This window comes from Nanorana parkeri, unplaced genomic scaffold, assembly GCF_000935625.1.
Source record: "Nanorana parkeri isolate BGI_ZX_2015 unplaced genomic scaffold, ASM93562v1 scaffold590, whole genome shotgun sequence".
Classification (NCBI taxonomy): domain Eukaryota; kingdom Metazoa; phylum Chordata; class Amphibia; order Anura; family Dicroglossidae; genus Nanorana; species Nanorana parkeri.
In genome coordinates this window covers 271,755-296,143 of record NW_017306858.1, presented here as the reverse complement: position 1 = coordinate 296,143, position 24,389 = coordinate 271,755, and the positions used below count along the sequence as shown (strand labels likewise).

Here is a 24,389-nt window from a genome sequence, read left to right as displayed (position 1 = left end):
TGCTGTGGACAGACCGTTCTTTTTCAGATATTGACGCGCGGCTCAGGCTGCATGTGGAGCCCCGAACAGGCAAATCAATCGATAGCCGACGAATCGACGATCGAAAACGTTGCCAACGTTTTCAATCGTCGATTTTAATCGACTAAATCGATTAACTGTTGCAGCTCTAATTTTGATAGGAATGAGCGTAATTATGACATTGTTAGATGTGATGCTGTAAAAGTCTCTCCCAGTCAATATACTCCCATTAACCATGCACACACAGTAGAGTGTTTACCTTTCTTTGCATTCTAGACAAATTCTTCCTCTTGTCTTTGTAGGACATTAATTTCTGCTTGGGGGCAATGTCATCTGCATCCTTTTTCAGTTCCACCTCTTTAATTCTTAGATGAAGCAAGATGTTCAGCACCTAGAATCAACATGAATCGGTAAGACTGTATGGATTTAATTAAACTGCTTTATCTAGACAGCAAGGCAGAGTACAAATGTATTTGGGTTTTGCAAGTCCTCCTATGTGCACAATACACTATATTGAGCAGAGTCATTTCCCACTTGCTGTGTTTAGTACAATTAGATGTTAAGTGTTGATCTGCCCTGGGCAAGTATGCATCTTTTTCAGTGCAGCTGAATCTGTAAATCCTATGCCCCTATTATGCTAGTATTGCAGTGCGTACACTTATTCTGAAATAGGAGATTTGTACTAACCATAATGTCCATTGAGAGACACAGGATTGCAGATATTGTCAGGTTACACTGCTGGTACAAGAGGATGGCAAAAAAAGAAAACAAAATGTAGGCTAGCCCCAGTACAACCTCTCCATACCCAGCATGCCTCAGGGGTTGGACCTGTGTCCCTCAATGGGCTCCAAGAAAAGGATTTAATGGCAAGTGCAAAAATCCTAATTTTATGGCAAGACAGGAGGCTTCATATTTTGCATTACTCTCTTTACTGAATCCTCATAGCAGCAAAGAAACATAACAGAAACGGAAATAACCAATAGCAGCACACAGCATGTTATAAAGTCCACCCACATGAAGATCCGTCCTCTTTTCTTTGCTGCTCCTCATGGCAGGTCAGTGACTCGTATGTCTCACATTCCTTTGCCTTATTTTTCTTCCCACTTCAGATTTTGTGTGATTCTACACTTTTCCTATCATCTACTTGTGGTTATCCCCCTCTCCTTCTTATCTCACTATAGTTGATCAGCAATACAGACACTGCTCCCAGTACCTTTGCTGACATGTGCTCTTCTGCCTCACTTTCTCTGGTCTCTGCCCCCGACCACTCACTCTGCCCGCAGGGCTGTTCCCGGTCCATATCCCAGCCTCAGGGCTGCTTTTTTCCTCCAGGCCTTATCACCATTTGCTTGTGGCCAACTCAGACAACCGCAGCCTCAATTTTGTTGTAGCCGCGTTCTGGCCTGGAGGCAGCCACCTTTCTTTAACATTTTGTCAGAGCCGCGGCGGCCATTTTGTTGGAGCCGCGGCGCCCATTTTGTTGGAGCCGCGGCGATCAGTAAAGAGAGTAATGCAAAATATTCGCCTCCTGTCTTTAATAAAATCCCGATTATTCGGTCACTAAAGCTAGAATAATCATCAATTTCCTTCTCATCTATTAAAGGACACAGGAATTAAAATACTGACAGGATGTCCAAAAGCAGTCCAACAGAATATGGGTAATACAACATCCGCTAACAGGCCTAACAAAGAAAACTGGGGACTTCCTGCAGCCCAGGAGTGCCTGAATCTGATCCGGATAACGAGACCACCTCAACAGTGCAGTAAGGAAACTGGATAAACCCCAATGCATGAAGAAAGCCACCAAAAAAAAAAGAAAAAAGGCCAGAAAAACTTTGGCTAGATATCCATCCTCCTAGAACACTAGAAACAAACTGAGGCATGCTGGGTAGAGGAGGGGTTATCCTAGGGATGGCTTACAATTGTTTGTGTGCCAGTGACCAAGCCTCCTGTAGGTGGCGCTATAACCTGACAGTACCTGAATTCCTGAACCCCTGAATGGATAAGAAAGAAAAAAGTAGAAATCTTTTTTTGCTTGCATTCACAGGTCTGCTATGCTGCTCCATTTCTGTCTACGGAGCGAGGTATGTGGACAAGACGCAATGGGTCAAAGAGTGCTGATGATGTCACTGTTGGCTTTGTCAGTACAACTCTCAGGCTGGCTGAAAAAGCCAGCAAGGCATCAAGCACTTGTGAATAGCTTTGCTGAGAACGGCATAATCAACAGGTGTACGACCTTTAATCACAGATAGCATGGATAACTGTACCTGTATTTATAGAGTCAGCCAATAGAGAAGAAGTTTTGCTTTCCGAGTTTGCAGACATTTTAAGAAGGTATGTGGTAACCTCCATGTACGTTTTGCTCTTTTTTTTTTATTGCTATTCTCAATTGCAGCATGGGTACTCTCTAGATTAGGGTAGGAGCACACCTTGCACGGGTTACTTTAAAGCAATGTAGTTTCCCCACATGTTTACAAAATAGTCATCTGATTTCAATAGCAGGTTAGGCTTAAAACAGGTGTAAACTAGGCACACTTTGCCAACTAGTATTGCTGGAAAAGTTTGGTTTATGTAGTGTATTGCGTACCCGTGCACCTCCTTGCTAGTGATTCATTTACAGTGCCGCTAGCCATTTTCTGTGTATGCTGGAACACAAACAATAGCTCGTCACATACACGGCGCTTCCAACACACTGAGTAGCATGTTCAGGATTTACACAAGCCCCTGTGTAATACCAAGCTTAGTTCCAGCATACTTGTCTGGCATATAGTCTCAACAATACACATAACTGCAACGCAGCAACATGGCTTTGCCTAGCCAATGATATCTAACAATTACAAATGCTGCATAGTTTACTTTACCGTAATAGCTCTTACAGAACTGAAAATCATTAAACGTGTTTGAAATTTAAACACAACATACAGGGATTTTGTGACTCTTAAAGATCATAAATACATAACACAGATAAATGCAACACTTGACAAAATTCTTGTAAAAGTCATACAAGACACTCACAGACTATAAACTACTCTGTGTTGATGGCCAGAATGACGTATAGACAATTCATATGAGCATCTTCAATTTACCTCTGGACGCACGTCATAATTCTTGCTCTTCACCAATCCTGAAATCACCTTCACTGCTGCCAAAGAAGCATGGCCAAATTTATCCTGTCTGAAAAGCTTTTTCACTGCCTCAATGCACACATCGGCAATCTGTGAAATACAAAGACACAAAACTACAGTGATCTTGCATAAAAACACCATATGGTATCAATAAATCAGCTATACCATTCAGTAGTTGATAAAAAGTCGAGTTGATAAAAAGGGCACCACATGTGGAATACAGCACCTTTACTGGATAAAAGCAGCAATGCCCATCTAGTTCTTATCCTACGAAACCCTTGGTGCCCCTTTGTTTCCCAAGCACAGGGTGCACAAACATTTGCTTGACTGATTTTTCCACCTTCTAGGTCACTGACATATACAGGCAGTCCCTGGGTTATGAACAAGATAGGGACTGTAGGTTTGTTCTCAAGTTGAATTTGTATTTAAGTTGGAACAGGTAAATTTTTTAGGTGTAACTCAAGCCCATAAAAACATTTTCTTAGTTTTGGATAGCATAGGGAAGGGTTAACCCCCTGTAACATTTGTTTCGCTGTCCTCACAGTGGCTCTAACCCCGCACCATACTAACCAAAAATAAAAAAAAATTTGCACGGAGTTCTACTTTAAATGCAACTTGCATTACAACTAGTGGAACAGCCTGGGACCTCGGTTCGTACGTAACTCAGATGTTAGTAACTCGGGGACTGCCTGTGCTAAGCAGTATGACATCCAAACTTACATTAGTGCACCAATTTGATGGTATATGATGGCTTTACATCTTTTTTAAGGCATGTGAAAGCCTAATGTCTTCCTAGTGATGTCACCACACTTGAGAAGAAAGCTTCTCTGCCGTGATGGCAGACGGGAATTGTAGTTCCTCCTTCCTATGGATGGATGACACGGCTGTGTGGGTAAAGCCACACGTTTCCAAAAAAGGGGGGTGGGGGGGGTAAAATGAACTTAATCTTTGAAGAATAATTCCAACCAATGCTGAAAGTTCCACTTTAGGAATTATTTAGTGTGTTAAATCGCTCTCTTTTTGCACGTCAAAAGATCATTGAGCAGTGAAAGTCCAATGCTGTCATATCACAGACCATGCATATACAGCATACAGGAACAGTGACACTGCTGTGATTCCTCAGCTGGAAGATGTGCTTCCAACGCTGCACAACATAGGATGGCCTAAATGGTGACCAACAAAATGACTCGAGTATATTTCATTAATATCACATGTTCATGCATGTGTTTCTACATGAGCTTGGGGGAGAACATTCAACAGTTTCTATGGTGTAGCTAGGCTAAAAACATAGCTAAACCATAAGCATTTTTCAGTTTCTTTATTCCCATGGGACAAAAATGCATGCTGCTGCAGAGGAGATGCCATATATCACTTTTTTGAAGAGCAAATTGTGGCAAAACACATAGTCAAGACCTATCTGTAATCCGCTAATTAAGAAAAGAAAGGTGCCAGTGAAAAGCAGATTACTTTACATCAGAACATGAAAATTTGCAGTTGAAGAGGACCTGTTACTTTATGTGTGATGATCAATGAATACAAACCTTGAAGCATTTGATGATTATTCTCTTTCTAGCCTAATACGTGGTGCCTTTCAAGCCACATCCCTGAGAATGCTTAGATTGTTCAATTTGTTCCCTTGTGCTATCAGGGGTGGCTCAGAAGACACATTTGGCAAATACAAGCACTGTATCAGAAAACACCAAGGTACATAGAACAGGTTGTGCATTTGGTAATGATATTACTAGCCTTGTAGACATATTAACAATAAGCCATTAGTAGTACATGCTCTAATGTAAGAATAACAATACAATGCTGCAGCAACAATACATTATCTGCAGCAGGCTGTCTTTTATAGGGTTTTAATGTTTTTGTGCTACCTCACCGCAGACAGTGCGTTTAACCCTCAATTTCTGCAAAGTGACTGTCTCATAAAGACGACACTATCTGCCTTCAGACCCTGCATTCCTGAGCTGTGTCATACATATGTTTCTTCTCAAGCGATAACCCTCTCTGGCATCTCCTACACTACCGTAGTACAATTATGACACTTTACTGCCCTCTAGTTGTGGACAAAATCCAGTGCTGGAAAAACGGTTTTATACCATTAACAATTTATTTTCCCCCAAAAGAATGGTTGTCACTTATGTGTCTAGTACACAACAACTTCCTTTTCTAAATAGTAGATACATCAATGTATTATAGTCGCTGCTATTGGAGCAAAACATTGCTATAAATCAAAATTCCACCTTCTAAGGCCACACCAGATGGATTCTTAAATGGTATATTTTATTGCACTTTGCACATTCCTTTTTGCCCTATTACTGGAAACCAGTACTGAGGAAAATATGGAGGCTGCCACTACTATCAGGTGTTTTTGAACAGTCCAGGTGCCTGGTTATTATTCTGATCCAATAGTTTCAGCCACTTTGTATATAGGGCAGACTTGATTGACTCAAAACAAGTTTACATCCAATCAGAAAGCAACGGCCAGGTAACTAGCATTTTCTGAAAATCACCAATGGCATTCCGTGTACTTCTACTTCTATATGTTTTTGCTTTAAACCCCTACATGTCTAAGTAGGTCCATAGACATCAGATCCCTGCTACATGTAAGAATCTGGACAATATTTACCAACAACCATAATGTGAAATCCTGACAAACCCCTAAATACCCTTCCTCCGACCCCCCTTAAACTCACCTTACCAGCACTCCACTCACTTCTGGGTAAAGAGGAGTAATGACATTACTCAGTTCTATCAGCCACTTGCTAGGTTTGAACACTCTCACATGACCGGGGGTGTGAAGTAACCACTCCCCTAGGTCGCTGACATCAGTAATTTCAGTGCAAGAGAGGAAGGAGTGGTGAAGAATGGCTATCAAGGTGAGTAAAAGGGGGTCGGGGGGAGCTTTGCCGAGACACTGTCACCTTGCCTTGCATGGGGGTCTCTTTAAGAACCTTTTAAAGTGTTGCTTGATGTATAAAATTATTTGTGACCATTCATTTCAAACAAGAATGTACCTGACCCTTTTCTTTCCCATAGCGCTTGTGTTTTCAGATGTTTGCATTGTTGTGTGTTAAAGGGTCAGATGCATTGTTTACTATGTAGCTGCACATTGTAGAAATGAGTATGTGACTAACGCACATGCATAGGTGTGAAACCTGCCTTAATGTTTTTTTTAAATGAATACATAATAGACTATATAGTGCTTTCACCACTTTGTAAAGTTCAACTTCATAGTAAGTTTAAAAATATTTGCAGGTTTTATAACCTTTGTAAGACATGAAGAAGAAGTAGGTCATTGTTTTACTCACTAACACTTCAAAGAATACCATACAAGCTTTCCCAATAAACCCAGCCAAGCATCCACATTTTGTCACAAGATAGGAGTAAAGCCTGTAAAAAAACAAACAAATGAAGTATGAAAAGGGACAGCTAACCTTCTTACACTTGTCATCAATGAGCGGTACTACAAGGACGATGATGTTGTTGTGAAAATTGAAGTGGGAAAGGGAGATCATGAGCTCACACAAGCACATCACTGCCACCTCTGCCAGTCCTCTGTACGCCTTTAATGACACCACCTCGCTCTTCTTGGTTTTCATTTGTTTCCAATCTGTGGGAAAGATCAATCACTACATTGATGAATAAAATATTACAACACAAACAGCAGATATGAATGTGAGATCTATTATTCAAAACTGTTGGAATTTTCAGCAATATGGAATCAATTATTTTGTTTTTGTAGAACACAACGCCTAAAATATATATTACTGCAAATACAGAGCGGATCTCTGAAAACATGAAAACTAAATTACAAGCATATTTTGTATAAAGCATATCATTAGGACAATAGGAAAGAAAGCCACACTTTGTCTTTAACCAGTTGCCGTCCGCCCGTTGCAAAAAAACAGACAGACGGCACAGTCGCATTGGCGTTTTTTTTCTGTGCGCGCGCACGGGCAGGAAGAGAAACCCGTCCGATGTAAAGAGCCATTTTCGGCTGTTTCACATATACACGATCGGTGGCTCTATAGCCTGCTGATTGTGTATATGTGCTGGCTGCATGCCCCCACTCCCCCCCTTGAGTACCTCTCCCCCTATGTAATAACAATAAGTGTAAAAAAAATAAAAAAATATATATATAAATAAAAAATAAAGCCACATAAGAAAAGTTTTAAAACCCCAAAAAAATGATTAAGTTCCCCACACCCACGTTTACGCACATATAAACGTAAATACGCGTCCGGTGCAACTGCGCATGAAAACGAAAATTGCGCTACACATGTTACATATCGCCGCGAACGGCAGTTAGAGCAATCATTTTAGGGCCATCAATCACTGATGACACTAAACTGATGAGCGGTAAAAGCTTTTAAAGCGTCCCCTATGGCCAATTTTGGGTAATTTTTGAGGTTTCACGAGCGCACGCAATTTTGAAGCTTGACATGTTTGGTGTCTTTTTACCCGACGAGACCCCGTCTCGTGTATTTTAACAAAAAATTGGGTAACAATAAATGTTTTATCATTTAATATAGGGGAAACAGTTTTTTTTTTTAATTTCGGTAATTTTTCCTTAATATAGTAAAAAATAAAAACCACAGTGGTGATGAAATACCAGCAAAAGAAAGCTCTATCTGTCCCCAAACAATGGTATAAAATTAATTTCAGTACAGCGTTGCATGACGGAATAAATGTCAAAGTACCGCAGCGCTGAATACTAAAAAATGGCCTGGGCAGGAAGGTGGTTTAACACCGCGGACTTCAACTGGTTAATATAATACACAATAACCATGCTCACATTATGTTTCATAGCTCAGAAAACACACACATCGGCTTACCCTTTATTGTTTGCTCCAGATTTTCCAGATAAAATTTGTACTGACTTACTAAACCTTCTTCAAATTCTCTGAGTCTTTGGGTGTCCTTCTTGACCTGTTTTGCAAAATAAAACATTTTGTCTGAGCACTACATAACAGATTAGCAAGCAATCTCATTGAGCTGGACCAATATGAAGCTACCTATTCATTAAGAGTATCCCAGATGACAAGTGCATTGAATTTAGCACAAGCTAGCACATATGGGCCAAGGGGTAGGTGGACTTTTATTTCATTAGAATATTTGTTAAAGCCATAAACAAAAACCATCAATATCCCTGTTAACTTGTTCTAGGCCTTGTTTATATCCGTCACCAATTCCAGGCAGTTAGGAAGCAAAATATCCCACTTTATTTTTGCCAACATAGATGTAGAACATCAATTCAGGTTATGGTTAAAAAGGCATCCTAGAAACAGAGAGTTTAACCCATCTTCTTAAATCCTGTAAACTCTTCTCTACGTGAAAGGAGTGGTCAGATGAACTCTACTAAAGGGGACTGAAGGTCTGACAACCACATTCACCATTCACAAAATGTCATGCTTCTTAGAATTTTTTCGTCACGGTGGTCGAAATCAATTTCACGGCAATAACAATTAGAAATTAAAACGAAAGTTCCGAAGTCGATTTCGTTAATTCGAAATTCTAATCTGTAATTCTGTATACGCGACTTAACAGTGCCCCTTCCCTTAAACAGATACCATGTGTATGCAGGAAGAAAAAGTTCACAGGATTCAAGATAAAGTTATTTGCAATCTCTAATGTTTTTTATGATGCCTGGGGAAAGAGGAAAGCAGAATTCTAATAATCCAAATACGGTATATACATACAGAGTAGGTCCACTTTGATGCACTGCTGATAATAGGACGCTAAGCACTACCCTAAGCAATGTGTTACTTCCAAACGTGTTGTCATAGTGATTAGGTGATTATCTAATAATTCCTGTAGGAAGGAGAGCTGTTGGGTCTGAGAAACCCAATTTATCTTACAGATATGTAAAAGCCCAAAGCATGTTTTTCTACCCAAAGGTAGAATTATAAGAACAACCATTTACATAGTACCTAAAAAGGCTAAACAACCAGAAAAAAAATAAACGAATAGGAGTGATAATACTAGTATAACAAGAATACTAGATGCTGCCACATAAATGGGAGAGAGGAGGAGCGTTGCTCAAATCTGTTACAGAATAAATGAAGAAACATCATAGATGAGCTAAACTTTTGTCATGTACTGCCACAAACAGATAGACAGAAAAACACATTTTTACAAAGCAATCTTACTCCTCTATATTAAAAAAATTGCAGATGTAAATAACAGGGTCTGGACTGACACCAAAATGACTATAAAAGGGTTGAGTGTCCAATAATGGTTACACGTGACTAAAAAGCACTAGAAAGTTATCTTGGAAATGATTGATGGTTGCCATGCACCCTGTAATTTTACGATAAAACATATGAACCAATCCATCTTACACATTTCCAGGACATCAGAATAGTTTCTCTTGAACCTAAACACATGTTATAGGCAGCAAAGTCTAATAAGAACATTTTACGACCATGGTGGTAAACACTTAGGCTATATCAAACAATTCATCTATAACAAGCACAAGTCATCTTTAATAGTTCTGGTACCTCTAAATTCTTGAAAGGAAAATCGGCTGCAAATTGTTACTGTGTGTATTTGCGACCAACAGTGCATGATAAAAGAGGTTTTCCAGTTCCAGAAATAAAGTGGGAAATCTGTCCAAATATATTCCCATTACCATCAGATACCCTGGTCAGCTTTTTTTTTAGTGAGGCTTCCAATTAGCAGCAAGGCTAGCAGTGTTTAGCATACTACATGCTTCTCTCTGGTATGATGCTGCCTGGTTTCTAAGATGCAAAGCAGGCTACATAGTGGGTTTCTATGACCAGTGTAAGTTGTGCACTGGTAGCCTGAGTGCTTGCTAAATGTGACTATTAAGCATCTTTTTGTCCAAAGTAAAAACCCAACACGTCTCACCCTTGCAGTCTTTTCCTCCTCTGTCAGTGGACGTATCTTATAGGCAGGAGCAAGATCTTTAAATATTTCCATCAATGAGAGCAACACCAGCTTTCGGACAGTCACTGCTACTGTAGAATCCTGTTCCATTAGCATAGCACGCAGTTCCTTCAGCTTTCTAATCTGTTCAAAGACAAAATAATATTTGATTTCAGGATGCGATATAAAATTACCCCCAAATCTGCTTCAGCACAAAATCAATCAATTCAAATTTTTAAAATTATACCACAAAAAGTAACTGTCAACTCCTACTTCACCCCAGTAAAAGCTTTGCAGAGTCTCCTACTAAGGTGTTGTCAACCAAGCATTTTGTCATGTTTGGAACAGTATCATTACTCACATGCACAAATCCTCTATGCATGTTAGGCATGTGCAACCTTTAGCTTTTTCATATACACAAACTGACCAACAAAGCCCAACATGCAGGTCCTAAATCAAAACTTCACCCGCAGAAGCAATTTGGACCTTAACACCATCCCTAGATGCTGCAGGGATATTTTTAGAATAATAGGAGATAGGGTAGCTCAGAGTAATCGGTTTTGTTTCAGCACAAAATAAAAACAAGAAGCGTTAAACAGCTTCAAAGGAGAATTATGGGGAGAGTGAAAAACATTAATCCCCATAATTAGAACCAAAGTGTGACACTGAAGCTGTCACACGTCGGCCCCATGTATCAAGAACTGAGCAATCACTAAGTTTCCGATCATCTCCCTGCAGAGAGTGGTGACTGTCAGTCTTCACTTACTGCAGGGATTCCCTCAGTCCCTCTATCTATTCCTCCAGCACTGACTGGAGGAACGGACAGGGAGGGGGCAGGCAAAGCTGGCTCTGCCGCTAGCTGTCAATCAGGCTGCGGGGTGGATCCCAACTATATTGTCGGGATCTTTCCCGGCTGCAGTGCGGCTCTGTGCTATCAGCATATAGAGTCATAGAAGGACAAATGTTTTGCGTCACAGGAGGACATAGCAAATGTCCTCCTGTGACCCTAAAGAGAGCTATAGCCAAAAAAAGGTTAGGCCATAGTTCTCTTTTAAGCCTTATTTGAGAATAAATGGCCATTGATAAATGTTTGCTTAGTGCCCAGACAGACTAGAGAAGATATTCAGATGAGAGTAATGGCACACATATTTCTCTGTATTTATTAATACAAACCACACACACTGTTCTCTGGATCTGCAAGTATAGAGGAGGCCAAGGTCGCAATGTGAACCTTCTTCTCTTCCAGCTTTTCTCTTCTATGCTGTATCAGCTCTTCTGTACTCATCAAATGAAGTGGTTCTTCTGGCACACCTACAGAAACAGATACAACTAAATGCCATGTTTCTCTAATTTGCAAAAACGTAGAGTTGCCCAATAAATGAGATTAAAGTGTATGCAAAGCCAAAAACTTTTTATTTTTAGTTTCTTTTTTTAAATAAAGTTTTGGATATAGTGGGGAAGGATTTGAACCAGTGTCAGGTATTTAACTATGTGCGGCTATGTTGGAGAGATTTCCCTGGCTTACTGTTCTGCTGACAAAATTTTACCAAACGTAAAGTGAACTCTACAACAGAAAACAAAATGATACTTTTCTTTAGTAGAGTAAGGTAAAGTTACACCGGCCATACACTCATTTTTTCTTTTTTCAACCTGCGGGCTGAACGAAGATAACAAAACAAATTCCTCCATCAACGCTTAAGAGCATTGATCAAGAAATCTCCCGCTATCTTCATTGTATTCTGACAGCTCATTAGCTGCCCACTCTGATCATTCAAAGATTTTCCAACCGACTCCTTCGATTAGCTGATAGAGGGATGCCAGTCAAAAGGGTGACCACAGCAGCATCCACAAGGGTAATCTGGTATTATGAGCTTGTGATCATTAAACATATTTTGTTCTTTGATTCAATCCAGTCTCTACTCTAATCACATATCTTAGAAAACAAAAAAATATGTATTTATATATTACTGTATTGCAGGTGCCATATATGCCAATATAGGAGTTGTTATCCTCAGTTCCATACTCCCTCCTGCATGTTTCATTGGATTCCATTAACATCACCTCCCAAGTTTACTTTATTTCAGTCAACTGATAAATCCCTGCTGTGTAACTAGTTCATGTAGCATTACTAGCTTGTAACACAGTTCAGAACAGAAGAGGACTGCGCAGATTCATGTAATATAGATTGCAAACCAGATAACAATTCACCTTCATTTCCTTGCACCTCCATTAGCGCTTCCTGGCCCTCATCTTCCTCCTCAGAATGTACAACTGCAAAGGATGAAAATCTGTGTTATATTACAGAGCAATATGCACATAACACACACAAGATATAAGAATGTACAATTACCTGGCTTTTCTTTGCTTTGGGGAATAATGCCCCTTTTGTCTTTAATGGGCAGCAGGTGAATGAGTTCTTTTTCAGGTTCAGTCTTCATACGTCTGGGCATCTTCTCATACTTCTCAATCACATTATCCCCTTTTCTTTTTGTGGCATGAACTGGTTGACTGAAGCAGAATTAGAGGAAAGCATAAAAAGTAAATTTTGCACACATGATCCATACATATTATCTGCTCACATTGGCAGAATACTATTTGAAAGGCACTGCAGAAAAACTACATCTACTTTTCTAGAGGCTGGAAGTGGAAGCACTTCACATAAAAAGTTGACACAAAATTGTTTTCTGCAATTACATGTACATTAGCTTTCATTTACCCTTTTACTTAAGAGTTCTCACAAGATTCATTATTTCAGAAAAGCATACAACCTGAATTTATAACACTGCTTTTTTACAGTCTAAACTAGGGGTAGCCAAACTCTGGCCCTCCAGCTGTGGTGGAACTACAAATCCCATGAGGCATTGCAAGATTCTAATGGCCACAGACATGACTCCCTGAGAGAGATGCATCATGGGATTTGTAGCTTCACCACAGCTGGAGGGCCGGAGTTTGGCTACCCCTGGAACTGCTGCTAAGCCATGTCATATAAACCGTTCTAATGTCCCTGAGCTCTTCATACATTTTCAGGAGTTATTTTTTTCAGAACATGAAACCTTCTGGTTTGAGATCTCATTTATATTGCACTATGCCTTTGCTATTTTTTTTTTTTTTTACATTAACTTGTTCCTGTAACTGCTCTTTAACAGCCCTACAAGTAAATGGGTTCTCCAGAAAAGATCACAGTAGAGCATCACACATTCCGTACGCTGACTCCAGGAACAGGCTATCAGACTTCAGTGAATTAAAAATGTCATCATGGGGACCAGAGAATAGATGAGCAAAGGTACTGCAATACACAGGGATGTAAACCGGTAAATCTGCGCTTCTGGAGAGAGGTGGTATTTGGAATGAGAAATTAGATGGATTAAGTTAATAAATTAAGAATAAGTGTGAATAAATAAACCCAAAGCTGCTCTGAGAAGGGATGAATCCTAGTATGATCGAAAAAAAACACAAAGCGCTAAGGGTAAATGTATGAGCAAAAAAGTGAGCTATAAGTAATTCTGGCGAGGCCAGTCTAAAACCTAATATATATGTATAAAACAGGACTAGCTTCCTAAAAATATATAAACCCACTCTAACTATAATGCAATAAACAATTAGAACCAATAAAATTCATTCCAAAGATACACTGCTATTTTTGCACATTTGTATATTTGCACACGGAATCTACCGTTCACCTGCCACTCGAGAGGGACAGTTTGGATCAATTTCTAGCACACTGCTATTTTTGCACATTTTTATATTTGCACACGGAATCCACTGTTCACCTGGATTTTTTTATGTATTGGACACTGTTTTGACGTTTTAAACATTTTTCGTTTATATAGTTCTTTGGAATTAATTTTATTGGTTCTAATTGTTTATTGCATTATAGTTAGAGTGGGTTTATATATCTTTAGGAAGCTAGTCCTGTTTTATACATATATATTAGGTTTTAGACTGGCCTCGCCAGAATTACTTATAGCTCACTTTTTTGCTAATACACAGGGATGCACAGCAGAGCAAGGGTTACCATTGGGTGACATGCAAAAATAGGTTTCCTGATGCAGCACTAAATTATGATTAATGTGTTATTTCTAAGCTTCAAGGGTTTCATCTCCAAGTTTTGCCAATTATTTCTATTATGGATAAAGAAAACTCATCTTGCACTGCTTCATAAAAGGTGAACAACGCTATAAAACGTTCTTTCATTTTAAAACCCAACTCCAGCCAAAATATTTTTTTCTTTTGGCCAAGCTTGGAAAAAGTAAATGCTTCTGTAAATTTGTTGGAATTCTGCCCTGGAACCCACAGGGGAAATTTCACCTGACTTCCCGTCCCTCTGACAGCAGGACAAGTGAGAGAAGCGGTTGTCATCAGGGCAGGAATATACCAGCAGTAAGAACCTTACAGAGCTGCTAGCTCTTCCCCATTTTAATGGAAAAAGGTGCATTGTTGCAGGCTCTGTCCCCACTTGAGAAATTTACCATCGCTTTTAGCCCTAAAAGAAGTGGGGCTAAAATCAAGCCAATGGGGACACAGGCTGCAAACAAAACATGAAGTGGGCCTTTACCTACTGGATAAACTTTTTCTTAGCTGCTTCGTCCCCTTACCCTCTTATAAAATAACATAGTTGAATGTTTGTTTGTTTTTTTAAAAGAAGTTTGGGGGCCACCCCTTCTTGATTACTTGCCTTGGCAAGGATGACATAAGCCTCACCCATCCAAGGAGGTAGTATTTTAGTGAGGGGCACACATGCGCTGCAAGACTTCATGCATGCACAGACATGTTGTGGGTCTGGTTCAAGTATTTTAGACCTGGCTAACACCCACAGCATGTCTGTGCATGCACAGAATCTCCCAGCAGTCTCGGGTCTGAGCCAGGTCCAAAATGCTTGGACATGCTGATTGGCCTGGAATCCGGCTGATTCACATGCTGATTGGCCGGGAAGCTGGCTCCATGCTTCGTCACTTGGTGAGCCAGCTTCCCGGCCAATCAGGAATCCGGCATGGCATGCAATGACTTGCCATCTGGCTTCTTGATACCAGAAGTTCTGGTATCGGGATAAGTATCAGAAGCATTTATGCGAGTAAGAGTACTCGCCCAAATACTTGGTATCGGAACTGATACTAGTATTGGTGCATCCCTAGTTAATAAAGACAGACGGCATCATATTGCCCATAGTTCAACTTAACTACATTTCAATTTTAATTTATAGATCCTGAAATCTCCAACTCTCAACAAATGTTTCATTGAAAAATGACAACCTGGAAGTGTTTTATATCTTCTTGGTGTACAGAATGCCCTTGGAAATCACATTTTGCATTTTGCGCGATTCACAGATTTCCCAGGAGTTAAAATCCAGATATCCTCTGCAAATATGAATCTGTAAAATGTGTGCATAAAGCTTTGCAATAAAGAAGGAACTGTTTGTCTACTCAAAAATAAAATGACACTTTAACTGTGTGACAATACCTGTCGGAAAGGTCTCTGGTCAGGAATGAAGCTCTCTGAGCCATCTCCCGCATAAGCTGCAGGTCATCTTCATCTATCATGTCCAGGGGGAGGGACTCTTCATCCAGCTCATTTTCTTCAATGGCTACAAAAGGGTAAGGGTTGATACACAATTATTGGGTTATTTCACCTTTTTTTAAAAAAAATTAAAAGATGAACTGGCTCATAACACCCCCCTAACCCCTGCGGTAGCCACTGCAATTAGTTCCAATGTATACCATTCCCAATCACCCACGCCAGCCAGTATAACCGTCCCAATGCGTGAAAATTGAACAGTCCCGCAGACTGAGTGCAGCCATGTGAACATGCTTACAAATGAGAATCTCATTGATCAGAGAGATTCTCATTGGTCAACACGGACTAGTGGCCACACTGACCAATGGGGAAGTCAGAAGGGTGCTGTCAATTAGTTCCCCTTTGCGTTTTTTTTATAAAAGCATTAACTTAAACTTTAATGCCAACACCAAAATGTATCTAGGAAGCACTAAAAAAAAAATCATGGCAGCTATGAACTATCTGCATTATAAAGTGTGATACTTCATCATACTACATCAATAAATATGGAACATGCTAGTATTAACAAACCACATTGTTATTTTAGAAAACAAAAGTACCACTCTCTTGATATATACAAAATCTTCTGTTCCCCAACTTCCAGCCTAGGGGGCTCAGATCACAAGGCCTCTGACCACCACCCATAACTAAAGAATCTTCTGTTTTAACCAGCAGTTGGATAATGGGGAAATAAAAAGATTGCCTCATGTACATTAATAATCACAAGCTATACTCAGAGACAACGTTTGTAATATTGATAATGTACATTACATTAATCTGATATCTTTCCCATATTAGAAAATATTACAGTTTCCCTTTCATACATACTACAAAGGGAACCCTGTGTACTGATATTTATTAAAGGCTACATTCAGATGGCCCTTCTGTTGGTACCTGGCTTCTTCTTCACAACATCCAGGAGTACAGGTCTTTTGGAGCTGACATCCCGCACAGCCTCCCGCAGCTTCTTCTGCTCTTTCCTGTGTTTCTTTGCAGAGCTCTCCTGTTTATACTGCTTGTTCTTTAACTTATTTTCAAGTTTGAGTTTGCTGGTCTTCAGCAGCTTGCGAAAGCTGGGCGCTTGTTTCCGATGTCTCCTCTAAATAAGAGGCAAGAGAAAAGTTTTTTGTTTTAAAGCTAGACGTGCTCACTGAAATACATTTCTGCATTTTATAAGAGACATTGTCATTTTGCTTATGCAGGACAAAGTGACAAGTGTTTGCCGATAGCCCTTCTTCCTCAACCAAGGTATACTGACCTGTCATTGCTGCTTTAGTCTATTCTGAGTAAGCTGCAGTGTTGAAACATACCTGTGCTGATGACACCACTGCTCCCCACACGTGGCAGTGTTCAGGCCTTTGCAATTTGCCCCTCAGCCCAGAACAGTGTCACCCAAGAGAGGTAACATGCACGCCCATACCTGGAAGACCTATAATAGCAGATTTACGTATTCTGTGATAGTTGGCATCTTTACAGGTTCTCAGTAAGCACAGGGAGAAAGATCCCTGTATTACTAGAATTTAAAACAAACTGTTTTAGGGCTTGTTCACACCGTGTCCGGATCACGGCCAGACCTGAACAGTTTGTTCCTGGACCAAAAAAGCATCCCCATGTATCCCTAAAGGTATTTCTGGCCTCCGTTCACACCAGCGCAGTCCATCCCGGACCAGACAAAAAAAATACTGCTGGTCTCATTTTCTCTGGTCTGGAATGCAGTGGAACTCATGGAAATGCATCAAATGCACTGGACTGCACCTAAAAGCCTATTTTAAGCTAAAAAGAAAAAACAGAGCATAATTGTGATAAAAACACGGCAAAATGCACTGTACGACATTTGCAGATCTGGTCCGTATATGGTATGGACCAAGAATGGCGGATGATATAAAGCATAGAAGCCTCAGGTGTGGTTGTAATAACATGAAGACCTTATATTTGCAACAAACTAAACAGCTACCTTTGTAACTATTACGGTTTAGCTTGAAACAATGATGATGTACACAAGTGCTGTTTCCTAGTTCATGTTTTGTGGACATCCATGAAGATCCAGGAACCCACTCAAACAAAAAACAGAACATACAAATTTGCCACTCTGTAGTTTAATTCTTTTCTCCCTGCACAGGATTTTCACAAAAAACACATACTGCACATAGACATGTAGATGTTTCCTAAACCAAATGGATTTATTTGGACTGTGCAACAATCACTAAGTCAGAGGGCAAATTTACAGGTCAAAAATGTTAAATCCCAACTGGAGGCAAATTTAGAGGGGATAAAAAAAAGTCTCCCAGTGGCAGGTAAAAACAAACCAAGCACTCTGGAAAGTGAAGGAAGAAAATTACTGTCAAGAGTTCGGCTTTAAAAGAGAACTATGGGGTAAGTGTTTTCCCCCATAGTTCTCCTAAGGGTCACGGGAGGACATAAACTAGCGCCCTCCCGTGACCCAAAGCTCAGTATATCTGATAGTATACTGAGGCCGCCGCAGCCGGATCCCGACAATACTGTCGAGATCCACCCAGCTATCTAGAGGCAGAGCCAGCTGCACCCGCCCCCTCCATTCCGCCAGTCAGTGCTGGAGAATCGGAGAGGGGGGGAGATGCAGGGAGATGATCGAGAAGTGAGCGAGCAACTGTATATGTTCGCTCACTTCCCAATCTATTTTTCCAGCAGAACCCCTACGCTAGAGAAGGCCGTTTGCCTTGATCTGAATGGGCTCAGTTTACACCACCACATTGCACCACACTGTGCCCATAGAACTTAATGAAATGTCACTCAAGACAAAAACAAAAAACAGTGCAATGCGCTGTGATCGGTGCCTCAGCACTGTGCCTGGTAACGCACCCCAGCAGCTGTTCATTGTGTGGTATGAACCCGTCCTAAATGTTCTTACTGACCAAGCTTTAGAAGTAGTATTTCTAAATAGAATATCAAACGTATAAATATCACATGAAGGGACTGTCAGCCATGGCTTTCCTATCCAGTATTACCAGTAACAGTTTACAAAGTAAAGGCTGTCTGGGAACTCTTCACAAGTATGTCAAAGAAAACCAGTGACTGAGAAAATCTTACAAGGTAAATCTAGGAGGGAATATGTCCTCCGTCATATGAGGGAGTTTATTCTACTTAAAGAACTCCAGTAGTTTCAAAAGTTAACCCTTGTAGTGTAATATCCCTGCACTGCAAGGGTTAACTGTTAATTTTTCTCTAAAGGATCAAATAAAAAAAATATACTCACCCAATCCTCAATCACGCCTGGCTGCTAGACTAATCCCCGCAGCCTCTTCTCTGGGCTCCAATGATCTAAGCCCTGCTGACATTGTCACATGTAATACAAGTCCATTCACCTGCCACAGACGTGAGGATGCCCAGGGACATACTGCAGCCTGAGTGGAGGATGGAAGATTGGATAAGTGTATCTTTATTTTTTTGCCCCGGTCCCTAGAGAAAAAATGAGCAGTTAAGGCCCACTGCAAGGGTTGACTTTTTATACACCTGGTGTTCATGTTTAAGGTAATATTTAGAAGTGACATTTTCCAATTTCTTAGTATAAGGCATAACCACTGACCCTCTTTCTTCCTCATGATGGCAAAGATTGGCCGGACACAGGGTGTCACTGGTGTGAAATATGGGTAAAAAGGTTAGCGTAGTGTGAATTCAAGTGTATGTCGAACTAAATGCCAAATGAAAATATATGTTTGCACCTGCACACCTAGATATCATAGCCTTTTGTATTGTAACTACCAATCTTCTAAATGTTATCTTATCTTTTACACTGTCATTCTCAGTGATGGATATGAGGTTTTTTGTTTTGCAGAGTGACAACCTTTATCCTCTGCTTTGCAGTGCAGCTGTGTTGTCTCCCTTCCGTGCACGCACTTGCTGTAAAGACTACAGACAGTAATGCCTATGCACAGTATGCCTGGTCTCTCTGCTTGCCAATCGTTTCTGGACATGCTTCATGCACTACACCGTTGCCAAAGCTGAAGGTAAAGCAGCTTGGCAAGGGGCATCAATCAGATGCCATTCCTCATCTACAGGCAGAAGCGTGCAAGGGCTGCTGGGAACTGAAGGAACTAACAGGGATAAGAGTGGAAGTGATGCCCCATTGCTGCCCAATGACAAGACACCAGAGGTCACCAGACCACCGAATATGCATGAAATGAAAAGTACCTTGGAGACCATTTGTGAAGCTTGCACATCATACTCGCTTGTCTGATATGGATACGTGGCACCCCGCTCATTTGATATGGATACGTGGCACCCCGCTCATTTGATATGGATACATGGCACCCCGCTGGCTTGATACGGAATGCATTTTATAGGAACGCATGGCACCCTACTTGTTTTTACAGGAACACATGGCACCCCGCTGGCTTTACAGGAGCGCATGGCACCCCGCTGGCTTTACAGGAGCGCATGGCACCCCGCTGGCTTTACCGGAGCGCATGGCACCCCGCTGGTTTTACCGGAGCGCATGGCACCCCGCTGGTTTTACCGGAGCGTATGGCACCCCGCTGGCTTTACAGGAGCGCATGGCACACCGCTGGCTTTACAGGAGCGCATGGCACACCGCTGGCTTTACAGGAGCGCATGGCACACCGCTGGCTTTACAGGAGCGCATGGCACCCAGCGGGTTTTAACTGAAGTTTTCGCATCTCCCAAGTAAACATTTCCCAATAGAAATGAGGAGGCAGCCATTGCTTATCACCTTCTGAAAGTGCTGGATGTTATGTTTATGGCTTCTGTCATTGATCCAGAAGAACGAACATTTGGGAAGTCTTTATCCGCATACTTGTTCCTGGTCAGTGACTGTAAATATTAAAGCTAGAGGGTGTGTGTCGTCCAGTATTTGGAGAAGTCACCAACAACACTCTCCTCTCATGAGTAGTGTATGATCGTCAGGCTTCTCAATGACTGAACAGAACTCCATTTATTTCTATCAGCAGACCAGTGACTGGGGGCTTCAGCGGCACATTGACAGGTCAGTCCCCATACTAGTCATTCACTCACCGGCTTCATGGTGTAATCTCTGTACAGCTCCGCTCTGTTCCACACGTGTGACTACAGGAAGTGACCACAGACACTCCAACACAGGCAAGACCAGCCCGGTGGTGTGTGCAGCTTTGTATGAGCGCCCCCTGCTGTTTACAGACATTAATCATCCGCCTAAAACACAGGCTACTCCAGCATAGGAAGACTACAGGCATAGGGCAGGGCTGGAATGTACAGGCGGTAATGTAGCGCAGCGTGGGCGCTGGTAAGACTCTGAAAGGGAGGAAGGGAAATGAGCTAGTAGTAGATGTTAGAACTGACAGGACATGAGAGCTGCAGCATAGGGCGAGAGGCTGAATAATAATGAGTCTGAGGGGTTACTACTACAGCTCCACACAGGCTGGGACTGGCTCCAGAGTATGGAGGATGATCTGGGGCCCCTGCTACCTTAGCAAACAAAAAAAAGGCATGCTGACTGCAATTGTGCTGCGGAGTGACCCCTTGATCTCCAAAAAATTGCCTGGCCCCTATGCTTGCATGGGTGACCAATGCTGCCCCTGATGGTTACCGGGGGTGGTCGTTCCAATCCCCGACCCTTGCCGGGGGTTGATCACTGCCAGCCCTGAACCCTTGCAGGTGGTGATCATTGCTGGCTCTGACCTTTGCTGGCGGTGATCATGTATGGTGTAAGACTCGGGTCACGCCCTTGCACCTGCATTTCCCTGTGTTCTTGTGCCATTGTGATGTGCATTTCATGTGTTCTGCATTCTTTAGTTTGGCCAATGAAAGCCAAAGTAGAGGTTATTAGGGGGTGGGGGATTGATGTCATGCGCTAAAACACACAAAAATGCATGCTACATGCATTTTTCATGTACTGCCATGCCAAGTCTAGGTGGTCAAAAACACGCGTTGATGCACCAAAAAAACTCACCCATACAATATTTTTGCCAATGTGTGTCAGCACACTGCACAGGTATGAACATGTCCGATAGAAGAGAATGGTGATCTTCTTGTTGGGCAATGCACATTAAATCACACAGGTGTGGACCAGCCTAACTCCTGTGTATGTTACATGTACTAGGTGCTGCTCCAGGTCGGTCCACTTGGATCCGCTAACGGTGCACGCACTAGTCACAAAATACACTGTAACTAAAAGGAAACGCGGTGCTCCTGTATAAATTGAAATTCGGTGTGTACTCTTTAATTCATCAATTGACATACAGCATGTGTCTAAGACAAAATCTCTAACACGTTTCACGCATACGTCTGCTTAATCATAGAGCAGATAATGTGAACACAGCATAGCCATTTATAGGAAAAACACCCCCACCAAATCTCTTCCCACCTATCGGTGTTAACCCATAAATTCCATTTTCCATTGTAAAATATTACATCTTATTCATATGAATATTGGTTTTACATATGCTGTATGCCAATTGATGAATTCAAGATTACACACCAACCTTCAATTGATACAGGAGTGCCGTGTTTCCTTATAGTTACAGTGGATTTCCTGTGTAAGTTACCCGGCACTCACGGCATGCTGAGACTGTACAACGAGATGCATTTGTGGCTCAGTGTGCAATTTAAAAAAATGCTAGCAGGCATAGAAGATGCATTAATAACAATAAAGACATAGATAATCTTTTGTGTTATAAAAAGCTACCTCTTATTATGTTTTTAACTACCGTATTTTTCCGTCTATAAGACGCCCCCATGTATAGGACGCCCCCCCCCCCCCACTTTTCTTACCCAAAATTCAGAAATCAATATTTTCCATGCTCTTTTGCATAACTGATTACATCCAGTTTAAATTTTGCAGAGTAAGACAGCCGCTTACTGGTACCGGTGTTTTTTTTGTTTTCTGACATTTTTATGGGCTCGCTGTTGCATCTGGGCACTGGCTACACGCTCTCCGTAGCATCAGCTGACATCAGGTATATAAGGCTCATGATTGGAGGAAACCTGTTAGCTTGTCTCTGCAATCGGAAGTTTCACTCGTGAGGCTAGTTTGCAGAGGTATCGGCAGTTTCGCAACCGCGGTTCTCCTCTCGGCCCCCCGTGTATAAGGCGCCCCTCCATTTTTAGGTAAATATTTTTACAAAAAAGTATAGTCTTATACATGGAAAAATACAGTATTCACTTAATTTATGCTTTAATGCTATATGTTATGCTTGTTTTGTTTGTACTGTTTTTATGCTTATTTTTGTTTTGTTGCTCACTGTGTTCTCACTCACATACAGGATGATTACTTGGACACTGTGGTTAAATGAAAGTGTATGACCACGTGTCTCCAGTTTAATGCATAGCGGTGAAAATTCTGGATAGAACACACTTTCAAGTCAGGATGAAGAGCCTGTTATGAATTGATACTATGGCATTCATTAATATTGCTGGCAGACTCATTGAGCCCTATAGTGGAGTCCTCGTAGGAGAATGTCTAAAGACTTACTCTGCAGCCATGTCTGCCACTATAACTGATGTCATAACAGAAAAACTCAGACCTCCCTTTGTCAACACATGCATGGAGCAAGCCTGAACACCCTGATGGAGAAGAATGTGAGCTAAATTTCAGAATACCCAAGAGCCATTTCTGTGTGGCCAGATTCACCAGTACGCTTTAATCAAGATGAATTCCCCTAATGATAGGGGAGCGATAACACAGAGGACAACTTCTTGTGCTATTGAGGCTGTAATATGGAAGCACTACACTGCCTTACATGTATCTCATTTAGTATGGTATTAGGCCAGGTGCTGTCTTTGTAAGGCAATATAGTGCTACCATATTAGGAGTGATAACACAGAAAGGGCATCCCTTTATCGATGCACTAATACGGAAGTGTTATACTACATCTGGGCTGTGCTATCGGGCTATGGGCTTGTGTCAATGGCCTCAGTTTGACATACGTTTAGGATGCTTCTGAAATCATTTACCATTCATTGACTGGTGCAGTTGACACCTTTCTGACCTGCTTGTGGCATCCTCATTGTGGAATACTTTGACAACCTCCTGTTTAGAGAACAATCAGCAAGGGCTCAGTTGAACGCTCCTCTGATTTTCCAGACGTTATAGGGTGTGGGGGGTCCTGAACCTTCAGAAGTCCTTGCTGGACTCCTCACTTGCCGTATTTGGGTCTGGTCCCAGACACATCTTGGGACAGAGTATTCCTCCCTCTAGAGATTCTCTGGTCTCGGGTTTGAAATATTTAATCCGCAATTTGTTCAAATATCAACTTTTGCAGGAGAGTCTTGGAGTTGATGGTAGCCTCCTTTTGAGGCAGATCCCTTGGTACAGTTTCACTACAGAAATATGCAACATTTTGTTTTTTTTGGGACAACTCAGTCCCATCTCAGAACATGCCGGTTCAGTTGAAGCCAAAATCCAGGCTATGCCTAGCTTGGTGGCACTGGAATCTGGAGTGGGGGGGGGGAGGTCCTTTATTGCTGTCTTTTTGGAAGATTCTCACTATGGGCTCCAGCCTGAGCACGCCTAGGAACTTTACTTCTTGTGAGGACTATCATCAGACGTGGAATATGAGTCTATGGGCTTTCATCCAAGGTGCTTCTTCATGGCAAGAATCCTCTCCTTGCAGGTGGGTCTTGATCAATGTCTGGCACTTAGTATAATCAAGGATCATGTTACTGCACTTTCCATTCTGTTTTAGAGGCCGTTGTCCTCTCACGCTTTAAGACCTTTGTACAGGAGCTTTCCCATGTGGCTCCCTCTGTCCATTTCTCAATGACTCTGAGGGATCTCAAACTAGTACTCTTTGCACTTCAGAAACTGCCCTTTGAACCCATTAAAGATAGTCC

At 41.5% G+C, this 24,389-nt stretch overlaps 1 protein-coding gene across 1 annotated transcript in view; it reads right to left on the bottom strand.

Moving 5' to 3' along the window:
- The window catches only part of NOC3L (NOC3 like DNA replication regulator), a 55,258-nt gene extending 34,586 nt beyond the window's left edge, over positions 1–20,672 (bottom strand). Inside the window, exons 1-11 of the mRNA XM_018562673.1 lie at positions 20,595–20,672; positions 16,482–16,686; positions 15,495–15,618; positions 12,388–12,545; positions 12,246–12,308; positions 11,218–11,348; positions 10,020–10,181; positions 7,985–8,078; positions 6,584–6,759; positions 3,105–3,233; positions 278–409 (exon numbers count right to left, since the gene is read on the bottom strand). Of these exons, the coding sequence (XP_018418175.1) occupies positions 278–409; positions 3,105–3,233; positions 6,584–6,759; positions 7,985–8,078; positions 10,020–10,181; positions 11,218–11,348; positions 12,246–12,308; positions 12,388–12,545; positions 15,495–15,618; positions 16,482–16,686; positions 20,595–20,603 (1,383 nt within the window). The 5' untranslated portion in view covers positions 20,604–20,672. The remainder of the gene's footprint in view (positions 1–277; positions 410–3,104; positions 3,234–6,583; positions 6,760–7,984; positions 8,079–10,019; positions 10,182–11,217; positions 11,349–12,245; positions 12,309–12,387; positions 12,546–15,494; positions 15,619–16,481; positions 16,687–20,594) is intronic.
- Between the last annotated feature and the right edge of the window lie 3,717 nt (positions 20,673–24,389).